Below are 23,288 nucleotides of genomic sequence, written 5' to 3' on the forward strand. Positions count from 1 at the left end.
ACAAAACTATTAGATACTCCAGTAAATACACTTCTCCTCCTGAACTGTGATCACTACAGCCTGCAGCCTGTAATTTCCATTTTAAGGATATTCCTTTCAACTGACTAAACGATCTAGTGCTTTGACAACCTCCTAGGGGATTCAGTGAACTAGACTCGAGACTGCACATACAATGGGGCTGCCATCCCTGAAGGTGGTGACTGCATTGAGGCCTAATGGGAGAAGAACCTATGGTCAGCTCTATTACTCCACATCGATTAAAGAGTTGAGCAAGATTTAAATCATCTCGGACGACAGTGGAAAACAGACAGGTGTTCTGTGCCATCTGTCTACTTTTGAGCGGTCTCCCTCTCCTCTCGCTACTACTGTCAGGTGGAATGTGCAGAAGTCTCAGATCTCATGCCACCAGGTTTGGGAGCAGTTGTTGCCCTGCAGTCAGTCATCGGGCTCCTGGATGGGCTTCATTTACCTCAGCGATGAATGGGCTCTGCAGCTGTGATCTACAGCCCTTGGCACTCGCCTCAGTGCTGAACTGGCTCCGTGGCTGTGGACTCACTTTTGGAGACTCTGCATTCATGCTCTGTGTGTTATTTGTTGACTTTATTATTGTTTGTATGATTTCTTTTTTCCATACACTGGGAGTTTGTTGTATGGATTTTTATAATGGGTTTTATCGTTTGTTTTGTGGCTGCATGTAGGAAGACGAATGTCAAGATCATATACAGTACACATACTTTGATAATAAATATACTTTGAGCTTCCAATGGTGGAGACAGGAGACGAACAGCATGTGCAGTTGTAAGACTGAATCTTTTGTACGAGGCATCTTGAGCCTCACATACAACAGAATATTGCTGGTTGGCCCCTGCTAACTGCCAATCTGATCTACTTTATGTAGTTTAGAATTTCTAACTCTGATAGAGAATAAAAATCATTAATAATCTTTATTTATTCTAAAAAACACATTTCCAAATGTATTAATAAATTTACATCATTTTGCTTAAATATATCTAGACATACATTTAAATGTAAAGAACAAATAGAAATTATGCTCTAAATCATCATTAAATTTTGCTGTTTTAAGAAAGATTTTAAATGGAGTGCATATAATGACAATCCCCATTGACCAATTTTGCTCTAAGTTGCTGCATTTGATTTCATGCCTGCAATTCACATACAACTATCCTCAACTAACTATCTCATTCTGGAGAAAACACTCACCTGTCATCAGGAAAATTTGTTGTCATAATTCAGTCTGTTTTCTGAGTAAATTGACTTGTTTGCTCAAAGCCCATGAATATACCCTACTCTCAATTCATTGCCAGCCCCAGGTTATCAATAGATACTCATTTAATTTTTTTTTTGTTATAGACAACCCCCATATTACAGCCATGGCTTATGCAATTGATCCTTCATATAATTCACAAGTCACTACCAAAAATCTGAGCTATGCGGGGAAAACATTAATTAATAAAAAAATAAAAAAGTAAATAACTAAATACAAAATGCAAAAGAAACATTAATTTCTCTCTAATTTTTTATTTTTTTCATTTCTTGATAAGTGCACAGATAATGAGGCTTCTTTTAGCGGGATAGGTTAATTTTGTTGTCTAGCAATTTTTATCCTAAATGTTTTTTCACGTTATTTACCTGTAAGATGTTTGAAACAGGGTCAGTAAGTTTAAGTTGTAAACCTAAACAACTACAAATGGAATTTCATCAAATGTAAAACTTAATACAGTATATTACAAAGGTCTGACGCTGGAGAGAAAAAAAAACTTGGTGCAATTGCTAAAACTGTGGGGCTTGCAGCAGCATCTACCTCCCTAAATGCAGCTGCTGGCCACTTAAAAGACTTGCTTCGGAAACCGAAAAGGCAATCTCTCCAATACATTGACCCACCTCCACAGGCATCTTCATCATGCACTCACAACTGTAATCCCATTATTACTGTTGAGAGTAATAACATCCTAGGAGAACGCATCTCCAATGATAACATGGATTTCAATGGAAAATAGGGCTTACGTTACTGAAAAGTCATGACATGGACAGTTCTCTAGGAATGCAGTTCCCTGCCCCAAGTAACATGGGGGTTGCTGGCATTTATATGAAATTGAATGGAAACATAATACCACACTCCAGAAGAACAAATGTAAATTTGTATCTGGATTAACAGCTGCACCTTAAAAAAAAGTATTACTCAATAGAATTAACAGAAGTACTCCACCAGGATTAGAAATTGGGGATTAAAAGCATATTGAGTCCATATGACCATATTGATAAAATAATATCTGAACTTTCCACCAAATGAAAAGAACACTACTTACCCATTAATAAACCTAACAATTTTTGTACTCGAGAATTAACACCAACTATTCGGTACAGGCCCTGTTCATTAATTCCTGTTTTAAAAGAGAAAAAAATGTTAATGTCAAACTAAATTATGATTCTTGTTTATGAAACCTATAATTATTAAAAAGAATTGTAACATTTTCTATTATTATGGTATAATATATTAAATAACATTTTAAAGCACATACACTATGGACGTGTTAAATTAAGATAAGCTTTTGTCACGGATTTATATATTCTTAATTCTGTGTGAAGTGGTGGAGTACGTGCAAGTCTTTCTACTAATGCATTAAAAGCATTCTAGGAAAAATCTATCTACATTGTGCCAATGTACCCAGGTGAAAATAGCAAGTGAATGTCTGCACATATTGTTCATAAACACAGCTGTACTGCAAATTATTCCAAATGTTTACTGCAAATGTGTTAAGTGGTTGCTAAAAGGAACCAAAATTCTCAGAAACCAAAAATAAAATTCTATAAGTTTACTAATATTATTTAAAACATGTACGTTTTTTAAGATGCAAGGTAATGAAAACCTGAACTTGGATTGAATTTTAGTGACTCCAAATATAACTGGACACAGTTGTTTTAAAAATTTTATTTGTGGAGTTACAGGTATGGCAGATTTCATTCAGCAAGCATTATAGTTACAAAATATATTTTATTTTAACAAATTGAAACTGGTGATGCGAGGTTTAATGCCACAACTTTATGGACAGGAGTCAGTATTTTACGAGTCAGTATATTATGGATCAGCATTTTTCAGTAAGATAGACAAACACAAATAAAAACATTACCTCTTTCTTCAACTGCATGTATGCATTTCTTCACTAAATCAAATCCAATCTTGTCCAGTTGAGCAGCTGAAAATCAGGAAAAAATCCATGAATACAAGAGATTCTGAAGATGCTGGGAATCCAGAGCAACACACACAAAATGCTGGAGGAACTCAGCAGATTAGGCAGTATCTATGGAAAGGAATAAACAGTTGACGTTTCAGGGCAAGGCCCTTCATCAGGACTGGAAAGAAAGGATGAGAAAGCCAGAATAAGGTGGTGGTGGGAGGGGAAGGAGTATAAATTGGCTGGTGATAGATAGGATCAGGTGAGGGGGAAGGTGGATGGTGGGATAGGATGATGAAGAGAGAAGCTAGCAGGTGATAGGTAGAAGTGTTAAAGGGCTAAAAAAGAAAGAATTTGATAGGACAGTGGACCATGAGAGAAAGGGATTGAGGAGGGGCACCAGAAGGAGATGATGGGCAGTTAAGGAAAAGAGAAGTGGTAAGAGAAGAACCAGAATGAGGAATACAAAAAGAGTAAAGGGGAAAGGGGTGAGAAATTAATGTATGTTCAAGAAATTGATGTTCTTCCCTTCAGCCTGGAGGCTACGTAGACAGAATATGAGGTACTGCTCCTCCAACCATCAACTATACAAGACCATCAAACCATAAGATATAGAAGCAAAATTAGGCCATTTAGCCCATCAAATCTGCTTCGCTATTTCATCATGGCAGATCCAATTTTCCTGTCAGCTCCAATCTCTTGCCTTCCCCCATAACCCTTCACGCTCTGACCAGTCAAGAATCAATCAACCTCTGCCTTAACTATACAGAGAGACTTGGTCTCCACAGCTGCCTGTGGAAAAGAATTCCACAGATTCACTACTCTTTGGCTAAAGAAATTCAGAATCTGAATCAGGTTTATTATCACCGGCATAAGATCAAAAAAATATAGGAGCAGAAGTAGGACATTCAGCCCATCAAGTCTGCTCCACCATTCAATCATGGGTTGATCCAATTCTTCCAGTCATCCCAACTCCCCTGCCTTCTCCCCATACCCTTTGATACCCTGGCTAATCAAGAACCTATCTATCTCTGCCTTAAATGCAACCAGTGACTTGGCCTCCACAGCCGCTCCATCTCTCCCCATCCAAATAATAGTCTGCCTGTTTATTTCTTCCATCAAAGTGCATGACTATACACTTTCCAACATTGTATTTTATTTGCCACTCTTTTGCTCATTCTCCTAAACTATCTAAGTCTCTCTGCAGGCTCTCAGTTTCCTCAACACTACTCGCTCCAGCACATATCTTTGTATCATCGGCAAATTTAGCCACAAATCCATTAATCCCATAGTCCAAATCATTGACACACTGGCATGTGTCATGAAATTTGTTAACTTGGCAGCAGCATTTCAATGCAACATATAATAAAGAAGAAAAAATATAAAATAATAATATGTAAATCAATTACAGTATACATATATTGAACAGATTAAAAATTGTGCAAAAACCAGAAATAATATATATATATTAAAAAGGTGAGGTAGTGTTCAAGGGTTCAATGTCCATTTAGGAATCGAATGGCAGGGGGGAAGATGCTATTCCTGAATTGCTGAGTGTGTGCCTTCAGGCTTCTGTACCTCCTACCTGATGGTAACAGTGAGAAAAGGGCATGCCCTGGGTGCTGGAAGTCCTCAATAATGGACTGCCTTTCTGAGCCACCGCTCCCTGAAGGTGTCCTGGGTACTTTGTAGGTTAGTACCCAAGATGGAGCTGACTAAATTTACAACCCTCTGCAGCTTCTTTCGGTTCTGTTCAGTAGCCCCCACCCCCATACCAGTCAGTGATGCAGCCTGTCAGAATGGTCTTCATGGTACGTCTATAGAAGTTTTTAAGTGTATTTGTTGACATACTAAATCTCTTCAAACTCCTAATGAAGCATAGCCGCTGTCTTGCCTTCTTTATAACTATAACGATATGTTGGGAGCAGGTTAGATCCTCAGAGATCTTGACACACAGGAACTTGAAACTGCTCACTCTCTCCACTTCTGATCCCTCTATGAGGATTGGTATGTGTTCCTTTATCTTACCCTTATGAAGTCCACAACCAGCTCTTCTGTCTTACTGATAATACGTGGTCTATCAGCGGCATCAACAGAGCTTTACCAAGAGGGATTTCTCACAGGTCAGCGGTGGTTATTTAAAAAGGGAGCTTCAAGAGCATTTGTCCATTGTACGTGGCCTATCAGCGGCGTCAACAGAGCTTTACCGAGAGGGATTTCTTGCAGGTCGGTGGTGGTTATTTAGAAAGGGAGCTTCAAGAGTGTTTGTCCGTTATCAGCGTACATCAGCGGCTATAACTGGAGCACCATTCATGAGTTAGATAGCAGGGAGGTTCAGGCATAAAAGGGAGACACTACCTGGTGGAGCGGTCATCGACAGAGTGATCTGAGGCAGGGTGGTAGGGCTTTGGCTCATTCAGGCTTCGGCGACGTAAGTGGGTAAGTGGACTTCTTTTTTTTTCTTTCCTTTTATTTAGAGGAATAAAAAGCGTGTCTGTAGGGTTAGTACTTTGCCTTGGGTGTCAGATGTGGGCATTTTGGGAATCTTCCACTCTCCCAGATGGCCATATCTGTGCCAGGTGCACCGAGATGCAGCTTCTGAGAGACCGTGTTAGGGATCTGGAGCTGCAACTTGATGACCTACAGCTTATTAGGGAAAGTGAGCAGGAGATACATAGGAGCTACAAGGAGTTAGTCACCCCGAGGCTGCAGGAATTAGATAGGTGGGTGACTGTCAAGGAAGGGATAGATAGTAGAGAGCACCCCTATGACCATCCCCTTCAGTAATTGTTATCTTGTTCTGGATGCTGTTGAGGGGGGTGACCTGACAGAGGATGACCACAGCAATCGGGTGTCTGGCACTGGGCCTCATCCCGTGGTGCAGAAGGGAGAGAAGAAGATGAAGAATGTGGTAGTCATAGGGGATTCCATAATGAGGGGAACAGACAGGAGGTTCTGTCAGTCTGATAGAGATACCCGCATGGTGTGTTGCCTCCCAGGTGGCAAGGTACAGGATGTCTTGGATCGGGTGCACAGTATCCTGAAGGGAGAGGGTGAACAGCCAGAAGTCTTGGCACACATTGGTACCAATAACATAGGTAGAAAAAGGGAGGAGGTCCTAAAGAAAGAATTCAGGGAGTTGGGTAGGAAGCTGAAAAGCAGGACCTCCACAGTAGTAATCTCAGGATTGCTGCCTGTGCCACATGCTAACGAGCGCAAGAACAGCATGATCAGGCATATTAATGCGTGGCTGACAAACTGGTGTTTGGGGCAGGGCTTCGGGTTCCTGGATCATTGGGGCCTCTTCTGGAGGAGGTACGACCTGTACAAAGAGGATGGGTTACACCTGAACCCGAAGAGGTCCAATATCCTCGCAGGCAGATTTATTAGAGCTGTGAGGGAGGGTTTAAACTAATTTGGCATCAAGATGGGAACCAGAGTGATAAGGCTGAGGAAGGGGAAAACAGAAATAAATCAAAGATAGCTTGCAACAGAGATGACAGACAGTGGGATGAGTTACAGGGCAATAGAGGCATAGTACAGTTAAAACAGAAAGCAACAAATACTGGACCGAAAGTGTTGTATTTGAATGCATGCAGCATAACAAATAAAATGGACGATCTTGAAATTCAGCTAGAGATTGGCAAGTTTGATGTTGTGGCCATCTCTGAAACTTGACTAAAGAATGGCTGCCATTGGGAGTTGAATGTCCAAGGATATACAGTGTATCAGAAAGATAGGTTAGTAGACAGAGGGGGTGGTGTGGCCCTGTGTATAAGAAATAATATTAAATCATTAGAAAGGGATGACATAGGATCCAAAGGTGTAGAGTCTCCATGGGTTGAGTTAAGAAATGGCAAGGATAAAAGGACCCTAATGACAATTGTATAAAAGCCTCCAAACAGCAGCCAGGATGTGGATTACAAATTACAGCAGGAGATAGAAAAGGCGTGTCAGAAGGGCAATGTCATGATAATCGTTGGGGATTTTAACATGAAAGTGGATTGGGAAAACCAGGCCAGTATTGGACCTCAAGAGAGAGAGGGTTGGCTTTTCAGGACAGCTTGTTGTTGAGCCCACTAGGTGCTGTGCAATGATCTGGAGGTGATAAGAGAGCTTGAGGTTAAGGAATCCTTCGGGAACAGTGATCACAATATGATCGAGTTCACTTTGAAATATGAGAAGGAGAAACTAAATTCCAATGTGTCGATATTTCAGGGGAATAAAGGAAATTACAATGGCATGACAGGGGAACTGGCCAAGGTTAACTGGAAAGGGACACCAGCAGGAAGGACAGAAGAACAGCAATGGCTGGAGTTTTTGTGAAAAAAGAGGGAAGTGCAAGACAGATATATTCCAAATAAGAAGAAACTTTCAAATGGAAGAAGGACACTACCATGGCTGACAAGTGAAGTCAGAGCCAAAGTAAAAGCAAAAGAGAGGGCATACGAAGATGCCAAAGCTAGTGGCCAGATAGAGGATTGGGAAGTTTTTAAAAACTTGCAGAAGGAAACTAAGAAGGTCATTAGGAAGGAAAAAATGAATTATGAAAGGAAGCTGGCAACTAATATCAAAGAAGATACTAAAAGCTTTTTTAAGTACTGTATATACAGGGAAAAAGGGAATTTGGGTAGATATAGCACCAATAGAAAATGACACTGGAGATATTGTACTGAGAGACGCAGATATGGCAGAGGAACTGAATGTGTATTTTTGCATCAGTCTTCACAGTGGAAGACATCTGCAGTATACCGGACATTCAAGAGTGTCAGGGGAGTGAAGTATGTGCAGTGAAAATTAGGACTGAGAAGGTGCTCAAGAAGCTTAATGGTCTGAGGGTGGAGAAATCTCCTGGATCTGATGGAATGCACCCTCAGGTTCTGAAAGAAGTATCTAGAGAGACTGCGGAAGCATTAAAAATGATCTTTCAAGAATCCATAGATTCTGGCACTGTACCGCATGACTGAAAAATTGCAAATGTTACTCCGCTATTTAAGAAGGGTGGGAGGCAGCAGAAAGGAAACTATAGATCTGTTAGCCTGACATCAGTGGTTGGGAAGTTGTTGGAATCAATTGTTAGGGATAAGATTACGGAATACCTGGAGGCACATGACAAGATAGGCCAAAGCCAGCATGGTTTCCTGAAAGGAAAATCCTGCCTGAGTAAGCTACTGCAATTTATTGAGGAAATTACAAGCAGAGTAGACAAAGTAGATGTGGTGTACTTGGATTTTCAGAAGGCCTTTGACAAGGTGCCATACATGAAGCTGCTTAGCAAGTAAGAGCCCATGGAATTACAGGTGACTTACTAGCATAGGTGGAGCATTGGCTGATCAGCAGAAAACAGAGAGTGGGAATAAAGGGATCCTATTCTGACTGGCTGCTGGTTACCAGTGGAGTTCCACAGGGGTTGGTGTTGGGACCGCTGCTTTTTACGAGTATGTCAATGATTTGTGGCTAAATTTGCCAATGATACAAAGATAGGTGGAGGAGTGGGTAGTGTTGAGGAAATAGCGAGCCTGCAGAGAGACTTAGATAGTTTAGGGGCATAGGCAAAGAAGTGACAAATAAAATACAACGTTGGAAACCATATAGTCATGCACTTTGGCGGAAGAAATAAACGGACAGACAAGTCAAAGATTACAATATCACTTCTCCGGCCATAGGTTGACTACTACAGAGCCTGAAGGCAGAAGGTAAGAATAACCTCATATAGCACTCTTTGGAGCAGCGCAGTTGCCTTAGCCTATAACAGAAAGTGCTCCTCTGTTCAGTCATGGTGGCATGCAGGGGGTGAGAAACATTGTTCAGAATTGCCAGGATCTTCTGAAAGATCCTTTGTTCTACCACAACCACTAGTATGTCCAGTTTGACTCCTATAACAGAGCCAGCTTTTGTAATCAGTTTACTGAGGCTGTTGGCATCACCATGTTGATGCCATTGCCCCAGCACGCCACCACATAGAAGATAATACCTGTGACCTGCAACCATCAGCACTCGCCTCAGAGCTGAACTTGCTCCATGGCTGTGAACTCTCTTTTGGGGTCTACATGATTTATGTTCTGTGTGTTATTTGTTTACTTCTTTATTGTTTGCATGATTTGTTCTATTTTTCATTCATTGAGTGTTTGACGATCTTTATTGTACTATTTTTTAAAACTGGATTCTGTCGTGTTTCTTTGCTTTGTGGCCAACTGCAAAAAGACAACTTGCAAAGTTGGACACAATATACATACTTTGATAATAAATGTACTTTGAACTTCGAAAGAATAAGTGGGAAACTGTTCAAATGAAGCTGAAAAAGTATCAGCATTACATAAATATTTAGAAGACAAAAGTCTTCTGCAAAACCCCAAAAATAAGGATACACAATAAGGATTTCAGAAGCTACATCCATCTCCGCAATGATTAAGTTCACTACTACCACCAGAGCACCAGAACAACCTTTGGATATCTGAGGAAACCAAAAAGCATTTGAAGGTCAAAATCAAAACTTGGCATCAAGCACATGGTTTACCAGGAAACAGTGATCACTGCCCTCCTAAACACTTCAAATCCATAGACTTTGATGTTTCCTTCAATATCCCAATGATGAGTGGAGTAGTAAGTTAATTGGCCACTGTCCACTGCCCCAAGTAGTACAAACTTTGTAGATTCTGAGAAAAGTTGATGTATGTGGGGAGAATAAAATGGGATAGTATTAATGGGTGCTTAATTGCTGATGCAGACTCAATGGACTAAAGGGCATGTTTTCTCTGCTGTATGGCTATGTAGAATGAGGATCAGAATTATAAAATTCTTATAATCAAGATTGCTATGACACACAAGTAAGACGGAATACATTAATTGTACCCTTTTACCTTTCCCTACTATTGCAAATGCCTCAATGAAACGTTGGAACTTATTTCCATGATCCATTGGCACAGGTTGAAAACGAAATGAATGGATGGTCAAGAAGCTAACATACTAATTGTGTTCCAGTGCATGAGGAAGGTGCACCAGTATCAAGACTTACCACACCTGAATAGTGCTGGGACCAGTGACAAGAGTGAGTCTATCAGTAGATAAGGCTAGAGATTAGAAAAAATAATGTAAGTACAAACTAAACGCTCTATATCTGAATGTGTGTAGCATTTGAAATTGTAGCAGAATAGATGATCGGATAGAAAACAGAAACAAATAAAAATGATCTGACAGCCATCAGGGAGACATGGCTATGAGATAACACAGACTGGGACCTGAGCATTGAAGAATGTATGGTATTTTGGAGGGACAAGGAGATTAGAAAAGATGAAGAATAGTTATGTTAATTAGGGGCAGTTTTGGAGCAAAGCAAAAGATGAACAAAGAACAAAAAAACTGGACAAAGAAGAAAGAAATAACGAAAGCAACAAGTCATTTGTGGAGGGTACTATCCAGGTCACTTAATAGAAACTAGATAACTGGATAGTAATTAGATAGCAATATGGAAGAAATAACGGGATTTTATCAGAAAGTTATGGCGATGATGGATGGTTTTAATGTACATCTACTTAACTGAGTGCTAGCAAAGTGAACAGGTAAATTCAGTTAAGGGAATTAGTTCTCAAAAATACTATGGCATTTAAGGGGATCTTGCAGAAGACATGGAGTAGTTAGCATTCAGAGAAGAAAGAAAAATTCAATGGTGAGGATCTGCCATCAGTATCTAACTTAAAAAAAGTTGAATTGCATTAAACTTAATAGAAAATCATGTAATTGCATGGAGATGTCAAGTCAAAAGTCTGGACAGATGACAAAGCCAAATGAAGACCATCTAAAAAGTTAAAAAAAAAGAAACAGAGCTAGAGAAGAAGGCTGGTCAGAAATATGAAAGCAGATAGAGTTTCTTAAGCAACACGCATCAAAGTTGCTGGTGAACGCAGCAGGCCAGGCAGCATCTCTAGGAAGAGGTGCAGTCGACGTTTCAGGCCGAGACCCTTCGTCAGGACTAACTTCTGATGCTGCCTGGACTGCTGCATTCACCAGCAACTTTTATGTGTGTTGCTTGAATTTCCAGCATCTGCAGAATTCCTGTTGTTAGAGTTTCTTAAGTTATTTTTGAAAAGTTACTAACAAAGTGAGCTATGACCAAAGTAGGGCATATGTAATGGAAAGCAAAAAAATAGAGGATGAACTAAATAGGTATTTTGCAACTGTGCTCACTATAGAAAATAAAGAAAGATCCTAGAAGTAATTGCAAATAGAAATTAGAAAGGAGAGAGGAACTCAGGTAAATCACAATTACTAGGGAAGTGGTAGTGAATAAATTGGAAATGCTGTTTGATAACTTCTTCATCCTATAATCTTGAAAGAATATAGTCAGAAAGAAAGCTGATCCATTGGTCTAATTTTTTCAAAACACTGGTAAGAGGTTTGGTCAGGCTGGGAAGTAGCACGTGCAAGTCTTAAAAGAGAAAATTACATGTGAGTAAAATGAACACTTGTCATGGGAAAATGTTAGAAGCTATTACTAAAAATATTACCATAAGGCCACTAAGAAAAACTTCCAAGATAATCAGGTAAAGCCAATATTGTTTGGCAAAAAGGAAATCATATTATTAGTTATTAGTTTTCTTTTAAGATAGAATGTGTCGTGTGGGTTATGGAGAAGCAGAGCATGTATTAAATTTAGATTTTCAGAAGGTATTTGATATGTTGCTGCATTTACAAAGTAAAACCTCATCGTTTTGAAGGTAACATGTTAGCATGGAGAGAAGATGGCTGTTAACAGGCATAAATGAGTCTCTATTTTAACCAGCAAGATAAAACAAGTAATTTATTACAGGGATCAGAGATTGAGCCAGGGGCGGTGCTAAGGTGGTGCTCGCTGGGGCTATAGCCCCAGCAGAAATTGCAATAGCACCACCACAGCACCACCAAGAAATTAACTGCAGCTGCTTTGCTTTCTCTGTATAGTTTTGAATACAGCTTGTTTCTCCAGTTGATCTAGTGAAACAGCACCCCCAATTACCATAGCACCCACGCAGCAATAAAGTTATAAACTCTGTCAGATCCACTCTACACTTCTGCTTATTCGTTCGTTATCAAGGTCTTGCTGTTGCTGTCCTCAGATCAGTTAAGCTGATCTAAGATCACTTAAGGTGGTGACGTCACTCACTCTCACTCACGCAAGAGATTGATAGTATACATCCGGGCGCAGATCCATGGTCTCGCGAGACTAACAGATGCCACACGCGCACAATGTGCTTTTACAAGCGAGTGTGGGCCTGGCACGTACATTATTTTGACCAGCGTGAAAAATGGATCGATTTTTAGTCAGAAAACGACCTCATCCAAAGGAATCAGTGGTGTCTCAGCCTGAACATGTCTTAATTGAAAGTGACATGCAGAAAGAAGTAAGTGGGGATGAGGACGACAGCAGTTCATCGAAGGAGTGTGAGGGCAAAGTAGAGGAACAAGAAATAGAGCGGGATTCGGGAGAGATCATGGATGAAGCTACTCTTAGTGCGAGTGGGAATACTGTTAGCAATGCTAGCCAGCAGCCAGAGGAAGGACCCCATCGGCCAGCATTGAAAAAATACCCTTTGCAACAGTTTGGCAATCAGCAAAGAGTATTTGTAGCTGGTTTGACCTGTACTCCTGGCTGGAATATTCAATCACAAAAGATGCTACATTCTGCTTCACATGCAGGCATTTCCTGTGCGGAGGACATGGGTTCCAGTCTGAGTCTACCTTCGCAACTGGTGGAAAGCTACAACAGCTTTCAAAACCCACCATGTAAGTGCAGCTCATAAGTTTGCTATGGAGGCATGGGCCGAGTTCAGTTTGAGAAAACAAGACCGTTCAAGATTGGGAAATATGCTTGATAAAGGACATGCAAAGATTGTCCAAGAAAATCGTGAGTATATGAGAGCAGTGGTTGAGTCTCTATGCTATACTGCGTGCCAAGGCATTGCCCAGCAAGGACACCGGGAGAATGATGGATCTGGCAATAGGGGAAACCTTGTTGAGTTGCTCAGTGTAATTGAGAAGTTCAATAAGACTGTAGCTAAAAAAATAGAGGACAATCTTGTAAATGCAAAAGCATCCATCACGATATCCAAAATGAAATTATGGGTATTATGGCAGATATGGTCATACGTCAAATAAGTGCAGAAATCAATGAGGCTGGGTATTTTGCCATCATGGTGGATGAAAGTAAAGACTTGAGTGAAAAGGAGCAAATATCAGTGGTGGTGCGGTATTTGAATAACGAAACAGTGCTTGAAGAATTCTTGCATTTCACTTCAGCAGAAGGGTTGGATGCAGAGTCGCCTCTTAAAAGCATTGAACAGACACTCGCCCAGTGTGTTATTGATAAGAACGCGTGTATAGGTCAGTGTTATGACGGGGCGGCACTGATGTCTGGGTGCAATAATGAGGTACAAGAGAGGTTCAGGAAAGGGGTCCCGCAGGCAATATATATGCTCACAGACTTAACCTTGTTTTAGTGGATGTTGTGAGCAATGTACCACAAGCGGGTGAGTTTTTTGAAACTGTGCAGCTGCTTTACAACTTCTTTTCAAACTCTGTTGCCCATGATCTTTTCATGAAGAAACAGAGAGAACTGGAATCAACTGCACAGCCCGTGGAGTTGAGGAAATTTTCAGATACACGCTGGGCATGGCAGTATACAGCTTTGTGGGCGATGAGGAAATCACTCCCTGCCATTCTAGCTACACTACAGGATATTATGGGTCAACCAAATGCACAGAGGAAAACGGAGGCCAGAGCTGTAAATGGACTGACTGACGAGCAGTTTGCTTTACTTCTCACTCTGTTTGAGGATTTATTCCGAGTCACCAAGTTCATGTCAGACCAGCTACAATCTCCCAGTTTGGAGCTTTCATCCGCTGTGGACTTGGCTCAGTCTGTTATCGATGCACTCTCAGCAAAACGGGGAGAGGAATCACGGAGTGAAATTCAGACAAGAGCTAGGGACCTGTCCGTCAAGGCCAGTATACAGGGCAGACCACATGAAAGAAGACAGCCCCAGCCACCCCGCCGCCTACATGATTTTGTTGTTGAGGCCCAAACTGAATGCACACCTGTCACATCCTCTGATGACCTTCGCAACCACTGTTACTATCCAGTTATAGACAGACTTCTGACTGAAATGAAAGGACAGTTCTCAGTTGAGACTGGGGGTGTTCTGACTGGAGTCTCAGCATTGAGTCCCAAACACAAGTTCTTCCTAGACAAGAATTGTCTTTGGCCAATGGCCCAATACTGTGGAGTGACTGAAGTGAACCTGACTGCAGAGCTACATCAGGTTCGGCGTCTGCTGGAAACAAAACAAAAGCAAGGACAGACAGTGAATGACACAGTGGTATTTCTAGCTCTAATGAGACCCTACCGCAATGCATTTATAGATTTATACAAACTAATCTGCATATCACTGACTCTGCCTGTTACATCTGCCTCATGCGAATGGAGTTTCTCTTGCCTCAGACACCTCAAAAACCACTTAAGGAATAGCAGCGGCGATGCTCGGAACAGCAACTTGGCTCCATTGGCCATAAACAGCTGGAGGACCAAAGCACTTGACATCCAGAAAATCATTGATGCTTTCACCACCAATCACAACAACAGACGGATTGTGCTTCTCTGAAAACATTAATGGTGAGTGCAGTTGATTTTTTTAAAATTTGGGCCATGACTAATGCTGATTATTATTATTATTATTTTGTGGTGGATACCCCATAGTCCTTATGTTTCCTGCAAATCCTAAAGTATTACATTTACTGCTATTAAGCCTACTGGGTTTTGCTTAGACTTCCAAGCGGTGATTCTGTTGATTTTTGTTTTAAATTCAATAGCCGAATTAATTGAGGTATTGCATGGTCAGAGTACGATTTGTCCAACTCCTGGTAAAGCCTTGCATCTGTTGTTTGCCTCATTTGACTTTAATAACGGTGTATCTTTTGGCTTTGCTGTCTACGTAATGCGAATAGCAGTGGATTCTTTTTGTGTTTTTCAGTTGAAAAGCACGTATTTGACGCTGATTGCGGGATTGGTGCATGATTCACATTGTCCGCTGTTGCTCGGATGCTCTGTTTGTTTTTTTTGTTTATGCTCCGTGTAGCCCAGGTTGTCTCCGATGCTGTTGACACTGTAATAGTTCACTTCTATATTAGATCTATCAATTGCTGTTGCTTGTAAATCAAAAGAGGCATTTATAGTAGGCACATAATGCTTGAAACTGACTTTTTAACGCCACGCGTCTGGCCTTGCGAATACAGTGCATCCCTCAGCACCATCACTGAATAATTCAGCCCCTCCGTAGCGCCAGCAAGAAAAAATCTCTGGCGCCGCCACTGGATTGAGCTTCCACTTTATAACTTATATTAATGACTCAGATAAAGGTGTTAAACATTCTTTCCTATATTTGCTGATGACATGAAGGTGGGAAGGAAAGTAAGTTTTGAAACCTGAAGTGTATGTGCAAAGATCTGGGAATAGAGAATAGAGTGAGAAAATGTGAAACTGTGCATTTTGGCAGGAAAAAAAACATAGAAAAGAGGTGAATTATCAAAATGACAAGAGATTGCAGAGCTACAAAGTGTAGAGGGATCTCCGTCCCGTTGCATGATTTGCAAAAGGCTAGTAAACAGGTATTAAGCTAACAAGATATTGTTGTTTATTATTAGAGAAATGGAACACAAGAGAATAAGGTTATGTTTCAGTTCTACACAGCAAAGGAAAGATTACATATGGAGTACCACGTACAGTATAGGTGTCCTTATTTCTGGAAGCAGTCAGAGAAAGCTTAGTAGACCAAAACTTGCCTTATGAGGAAAGCTTGGACAGCTTTAGCTTTTATCCATGAGACTTCAGATGTTTAGACCAAGAAGGAACTTGATTTAAACATATAACATTCACGGGGTCTTGAACTTTTCTCCCTTTTGGCTGGTTATGAGTCTTTCACAAAGGACAAAGGAAGCAGATCTTTTTATTTACAGAAGTAGATGCTTGAAAATTAATGGCACAAAAGGTTACCATGAGTAGAAAAGAATGTGAGATTGGCCATGAACTTATTAAAGGATAGAAGAGGTTTAACCAGCCGATTGGCCTATTTCTAATTTGCATATTCATGAGTAACCACATGAAGATTCAATTAGGGAGGCACACTGAATTCCAAGGATTTAATGTGAAGCCAGTAGTTTAAGGCTGAGGATGTTTCAGATATACCATAGATACACAAAATAAATAAGTAAATTGGGTACACACAAGAAATTCCACTTGGAAAAAAAAATTAGCTTTCTCTGGTCAACACCTGATAAATTTTCAAATCAAGTTTAACACAATGCATTCTATTGATGTAAATGAACGTTAGAAGAGAACTTTGAAAGACTATATGTTTGATCGAACTAGAAATAATCAACAGTAAATACCTACCACCTTCACTTATTGGATTGTCCTTATTCAAATTGTATACCTAGAAAAAAAACATTAATTTACTGGGTAAAATATTCAAACATAATCTGTTCGTGAAGAGAAAGAAACTTATGGTAATTAAGAACCAAAAAATATTGTGAAGTCCAGGACACTCAATATGAGACTCCAAATACTTCAAAATGCACTAGATAACTCGATGCAGTAAACTTAATGCTTTTATTGTTTTTAATCCAATCAGTTGTTTGGCAATTGGCATTTTATAAGGCAAATACATATTTTATTTTACTTGGATATTTTAAATCTCCCATTGTTGTCTGTTTTGACCATAATTATTAAACTGGCTCCTTCAACTCTCTAACAGGTAGCTGAAAATTAATCTCTCTGCCTTTTCACACACATGCTATTGATTTTTTATATTCCCTCACCCTTACTCACAGCAAGATGCAGTGTGAAAGAAAAATTGTGAGGAAAAAAGAGCATAAGAGTCAACAAAGACAGATCAAAAAACAGAGAAATAAAGAAAATGTTAATTCAACAGGAAATAAATGCTAACAAAGTGAAACAGCTTTATAACAATTATTTACTTTGATAGTCCAAGAAATTGACATTGATTGAAACAGTTGAATTGATTTACTCAATGAAGTAAGCTATAATTGCAAACATTTTTGTACATAGAATCAATTCCCTGGTGCACTGAGACTTAAAGTCCAACAAAAAAGATGAATTTTCAGTTGCCAGACAAATGAACCCAATTGCTATAATTGGATTATACTTGCATTTAGATTCCTTCAACCTTACTGAGCCAGCTACCTGTCCATATTTGAATATCTTTAACAATTACATGCTGCCTTTAATATTTGTGGCTTTATATTAGAATGTCATAATGTTGTTATAAAAATCAATTCAACAGAACAATAGTTAATTTTTTGTATTGAATTAACAAAATTAAATAAAAAATACTGCACAAAACCTAACAGAAAAAATACGGAAAGTGAAATTTAATAATATGGAGGAAACACAGTCATCTTTTGTTCTTTTCTATTCCTACTCTTGCTAAAAATATAGTACTTTTCCCTTAAAGGTTAATGAAAACCTTATTTAAATCAAACATTGGCTCAAGGGCCTTAAATTGTTACAACCAAACCCACAATAATTAAATAAGTAACATACATCAAAGTTGCTGGTGAACGCAGCAGGCCAGGCAGCATCTATAGGAAGAAGCGCAGTCGACGTTTCAGGCCGAGACCCTTCGGGTTTGCGCTTCTTCCTATAGATGCTGCCTGGCCTGCTGCGTTCACCAGCAACTTTGATGTATGTTGCTTGAATTTCCAGCATCTGCAGAATTCCTGTTGTTTATAATTAAATAAGTTACTCAAAATCTTTGAAATAATTTAATCTAGTTGGATGATTATAATACATATTTTACAGCATTTGTTTCATAGATACTGGTAAATTTGCAGACTGCCTTCATGAAATACTTCTCATTCCCCTAACCCCCAGAAAACACAAAAAGAGATGTTCAAGAAAACCATCCAATTCAGCATTACCTGAAATCTCTAGACTGACACTTAAGAAACAGATCTGGTTCTTTCTTTCATTAGTACATCCATTTAGTTTCATTGGCAGTATGCTGGTAGAGAACATTCTGTACCAAATTAAATGTCACAAGGCAGCATGAGTCACTGAGACTTGATCACCTTTTCATTTATTTCAGAAAATGGTTATTGTTGAATGAAAGACTAGTTTTAAAGCAGAGGAAAATGAAAAAAAAAGTTTGGATTAAATTATCTAGTAAGATCAAAATAACGTTTTGATGCAAAAGCAAACAGAGGCAGAGCAACAGAAATCAGGCTGCAGAGAAAACACGTGGCTGCACCTGAATGCTAAGGCATGACACATCTTTAACCCATTAAGTTTGTAAAATGCAGAGTAACAGGTTCTATCCAATGAAGCATCATCAGATCTTAAAGTGTTGCTAATGTTGCAGCAGCCCTCATTTATAAGGATGGAAGGAGAGGGAAATAATGACCTAGTCTTCAAAACCTGACAGGTCTATTGCTCCAGGTCAAAGTACATTTTCTTGCAAGGGCTTCGAACAAGAAAACATACCAAATACAAATGTGAAGCTTTTAGAGCCTGTTTCAGACACATGCATTTGATAAACTAATACTTTTTTGGTCTTAAGTGCACATGAAACTGTTAAGCTGCATGATTTCTAGACACAATGTTTATTGCTTCTCTTTTTAATATTTATACAGTTCAAGTTAAACTAATTAAGTTTACATTGCATGAACTACACAAAATTGCAAATAATATTCATGAATGTCATGGTTGATTATAATGAACAGCCCAATGCAATTTGGGCTTTTAATTCTGATGTGCAGTAGCCTTTATGTAAATGAACATACAAAGTCACTGATTGCATCTGCAATTTTGCTGAGCCTTTTCACAGGTATTTAGACCCATTAAAGCAGCAAAACAATCAGTAATCAATTGTTGTTTCTGGTCTTACTAATGAATTCAAGTCATTTGATCACTTGATCTTATTTTTGATGACTATTCTCTTCAATATTTAAATTTTTACTATGATAATGAAAATTCACATGTGTGTTAAAACGATGAACTACTTCCCTTTTTAGCACGTGCAAATCCTCCACTGCTCTCACTATGCTTAACATATAAGTGTGATCATTTTGAATAAGACTAGAATCAGATTACATACTGGAGCACTGCTGTCACTTGGAGGACAGTATATGAACTGCAGACTGCATTTCACTGAAAGCATTCTCCTCAAATATTAATTTACCCCATAATGATAAAATATAAGAGGGATCCATTATACTTCGTTCTCAGATTTCGGAAATAGTGCTTTACTTCATCTACTGTTTGTCTATGCTTGTCACTCTCTCTTTATCAACAAGACTTAATATCAACCTGAGTTTTGACCATCTCCAATTTTAATGCTGGTTTCCGTGCCTCTCTCCTGTCCAAATTCCTTCTTTCTTAACACACACACCCAACCTTAGGGAAGCGCTACTGACTCCACATACCCCTCCAAATTAGATTCAATTAGATCCCATAGCTCTTTGCAAGGCCTTACTTTTCCTCCAAGTCAATAACTCACCTAGCAGAATCTTGCTTCCCTGCTTCTTCTAAAAAAAAATGGTGAACTATAGATGTATTATACTTGCTGATTCCCAGGAGGAAATTGATAAGATACCTTAAAAGTTATTGTAAGCAATGAAAGATCATGGTGTAGGTAACAAGAAAACTGGAAAAGAAGGTACGAATGGGTGTTTTTCTTGTTGGCAAGATTTGAGAAGTGGTGCACTACAAGGATCAGTGATGGGGGTTTAACTTTTACAACTGACATGACTTAGATGAACTGACCAAAAAGTATAATAGCTAAATTTTCTTACAACACTAACTAGGAAGGTAAATTGTGAGGTGGACATAAAGAGGCCTCAAACCCAGTGTTTGAAACTGGATTAACAAACACTGAAAATTTAAGTACATGGATTTGGTTCCAAATGTCATTCCTTTACCAAATAATGGCTATCAGTCATGTAATTCAGACCAATATATTTGAAAATTAACTAATTAGGCAACTAAACCTCATTCAACAATGATAATGATGGACATTCTTACTGGTTCTCTACCATCCATGGCTTCCATCCACAGCCTTCTGTCTTCCTCAGAGAGTGCTTGCATGGTGATCACGGTTGCCCTTCAGAAAACACAATGGAATCAGAAATTCTAATCATTAATAACCCTTTCAACATATTTATTTAAACAAACTTATTTTTCACTTATCTGGAATCCATGTGTGCTACATTATCAAAACACCACACAGGCAGAGGATATACAGTATTTTAATGCATATAAAACTTATAGCACAATAATATATTGAGAGAGGGAACCTAGATTAAAGGCTACTAATGCAACAATTTTATGTTTAAGTTAGAGATCTATTTTTAAAAACTGTATTTCAGAATATTATAGAACAATCTTTTTCAATTGAGCTTTTTCAGATTCGATGTGTCAATGCAATATTACTTTAATGAAAATATTACTGGAAATCTAGCCAACTGGGAATACTACATTCTAAAATTAAAACCCTATTAAAACAAGCAGAACATGTTAAAAAGTAGTTTTATCCATCTACAAATCTTCAACCTTGTTCAAATCATTCAAAGGTGTAAAATATTTTCAATCTTAAAGAACATCTTCAAAAGGCGATTCCTGAAAAAGATGGTGTCCATCATTAAGGACACTCATTACCCAGGACACGCTCTCTTATTATTACTACCAGAGAGAAGATACAGGAGTCTAAAGATACACATTCAACATTATAGGAACAGCTGCTTCCCCTCCGCCATCATGGGACAACAAATCCATGAAAACTACTTCACTATACTTCTCTCCTTTAGCACTGCTTTATTAATTAAATTATATATATTTCTTTTGTAATTTATAGTATTTTATGCATTGCACTGACCTGCTGTCACAAAATAACAGACTTCATGACTTATGTCAGTGATATTAAACCTTTTTCTCATTCTGATTTTAAACAGGAATCTAAAACAAGCCTCTAGTTCTCTAGCCAATAAATAAAATTACGTGATGTTTAAGTTGAGGGACCTTGTCAATGTTATTTCAGGAGCTCCCATTATTAGACTCAAACAGATGCTTCAGTATTATTAGTATTAATCCAGGCTGTCCCACTTAAGTAGGCACCATAATTTACCTTCAAACTGCTCACACACTCAACAATATATCAGTGCTGCGACCAATACTGACAGATGCCACCCCAAAAATGTTCAAGACTCAAATTCCTAATTGACACAGGTCCCAATGTCCAGCTGTCAAATTTCTAGCTTCTCAGCACCACAGGGACCCAGTCTCAACCCCATATGCTGTATTTTCATTCACCACCACTGAAGTGTCCCACAACTTATATAATCATTGATGTGCGAAGCAACAATCTTGAAATGACTTTTGGCGGGGGGGAGAGTGGGTGGCATCTATTTATAGGCTACTAGAATCAGATTATTTAGAATTCTTAAAGAAAACCTTCAGCTGCACTTCCGGTAAGGTAGCAGCACATCTGGACTCAGTAGTCTCTTGGGGGCCAACCAAAGGTGTTTTTTTTTCTTTGTTAAATGTACTTTTTTTATTATTGCAAAACTATACTGGACTCCAAGGACTTCGGGTACAGTTGGTCTACCACATCAGTTTTAGTTGCTTGCTATCATGGCTACAGTCCAAGAATTAGTCAACATAGAAACATAGAAAACCTACAGCACAATACAGGCCCTTCGGACCGCAAAGCTGTGTCTCACATGTCCTTACCTTAGAATTTACCTAGGGTTACCCAAAGCCCTCTATTCTCCTAAGCTCCATATACCTATCCAGAAGTCTCTTAAAGACCCTATCATATCCGCCTCCACCACCGTCACCGGCAATCCATTCCACGCATTCACCACTCTCTGTGTAAAAAACTTACCCCTGACGTCTCCTCTGTACCTACTTCGAAGCACCTTAAAACCATGTCCTCTTGTGTTAGACATTTCAGCCCTGGGAAAAAACCTCCGACTATCCACACGATCAATGCCTCTCAACATCTTACACATCTCTATCAGGTCACCTCTCATCCTCTGTCGCTCCAAGGAGAAAAGGCCGAGTTCACTCAACCTATTCTCATAAGACATGCACTCCAAACCAGGTAACATCCTTGTAAATCTCCTCTGCACCCTTTCTATGGTTTCCACGTCCTTCCTGTAGTGAGGCGACCAGAAATGAGCACACTACTACAAGTGAGGTCTAACCAGGGTCCTATGTAGCTGCAACATTACCACTTGGCTCCTAAACTCAATCTGATGAAGGCCAATGCACCGTACGCCTTCTTAACCACAGAGTCAACCTGCGCAGCATCTTCGAGTGTCGTATGGACTCCGACCCCAAGATCCCTCTGATCCTCCACACTGCCAAGAGTCTTACCATTAATACTATATTCTGCCATCATATTTAACCTACCAAAATGAAGCACCTCACACTTATCTGGGTTGAACTCCATCTCCCATTTTTCAGCCCAGTTTTGCATCCTATCAATGTCCCACTGTAACCTCTGACAGCCCTCCACACTATCCACAACATCTCCAACCTTTGTGTCATCAGCAAATTTACTAACCCAACACTCCACTTCCTCATCTAGGTCATTTATAAAAGTCACAAAAAGTAGGGGTCCCAGATCAGATCCCTGAGGCACACCACTGGTCACCCGTCTCCATGCAGAATATAACCCGTCTACAACCACTCTTTGCCTTCTGTGGGCAAGCCCATTCTGGATCCACAAAGCAATGTCCCCTTGGATCCCATGCCTCCTTATTTTCTCAATAAGCCTTGCATGGGGTACCTTATCAAATGCCTTGCTGAAATCCATATACACTACATCTACTGCCCTACCTTCATCAATGTGTTTAGTCACATCCTCAAAAAATTCAATCAGGTTCGTAAGGCACAACCTGCCTTTGACAAAGCCATGCTGACTATTCCTAATCATATTATACCTCTCCAAATGTTCATAAATCCTGCCTCTCAGGATTTTTTCCATCAACTTACAAACCACTGAAGTAAGACTCACTGGTCTATAATTTCCTGGGCTACCTCTGCTCC

The 23,288-nt window shown here is 39.4% G+C and overlaps 1 protein-coding gene across 8 annotated transcripts in view; it reads right to left on the reverse strand.

Annotated features, from left to right (window-relative positions):
- Positions 1–23,288, reverse strand: part of LOC134349270 (rho GTPase-activating protein 26-like) — a 191,891-nt gene that overhangs the window by 85,579 nt on the left and 83,024 nt on the right. For all 8 annotated transcript variants that reach the window (XR_010018626.1, XR_010018628.1, XR_010018627.1 and 5 more), the window contains exons 11-14: positions 20,262–20,340; positions 16,614–16,653; positions 3,150–3,215; positions 2,328–2,402 (exon numbers count right to left, since the gene is read on the reverse strand). Coding sequence is in view for 5 of the 8 variants with exons in the window: in XM_063053330.1 (XP_062909400.1) it covers positions 2,328–2,402; positions 3,150–3,215; positions 16,614–16,653; positions 20,262–20,340 (260 nt within the window). In the remaining 3 variants the exon portion in view is untranslated. The remainder of the gene's footprint in view (positions 1–2,327; positions 2,403–3,149; positions 3,216–16,613; positions 16,654–20,261; positions 20,341–23,288) is intronic.

The sequence above is a fragment of the Mobula hypostoma genome, chromosome 7, assembly GCF_963921235.1.
Source record: "Mobula hypostoma chromosome 7, sMobHyp1.1, whole genome shotgun sequence".
In the NCBI taxonomy this organism is placed as follows: Eukaryota; Metazoa; Chordata; class Chondrichthyes; order Myliobatiformes; family Myliobatidae; genus Mobula; species Mobula hypostoma.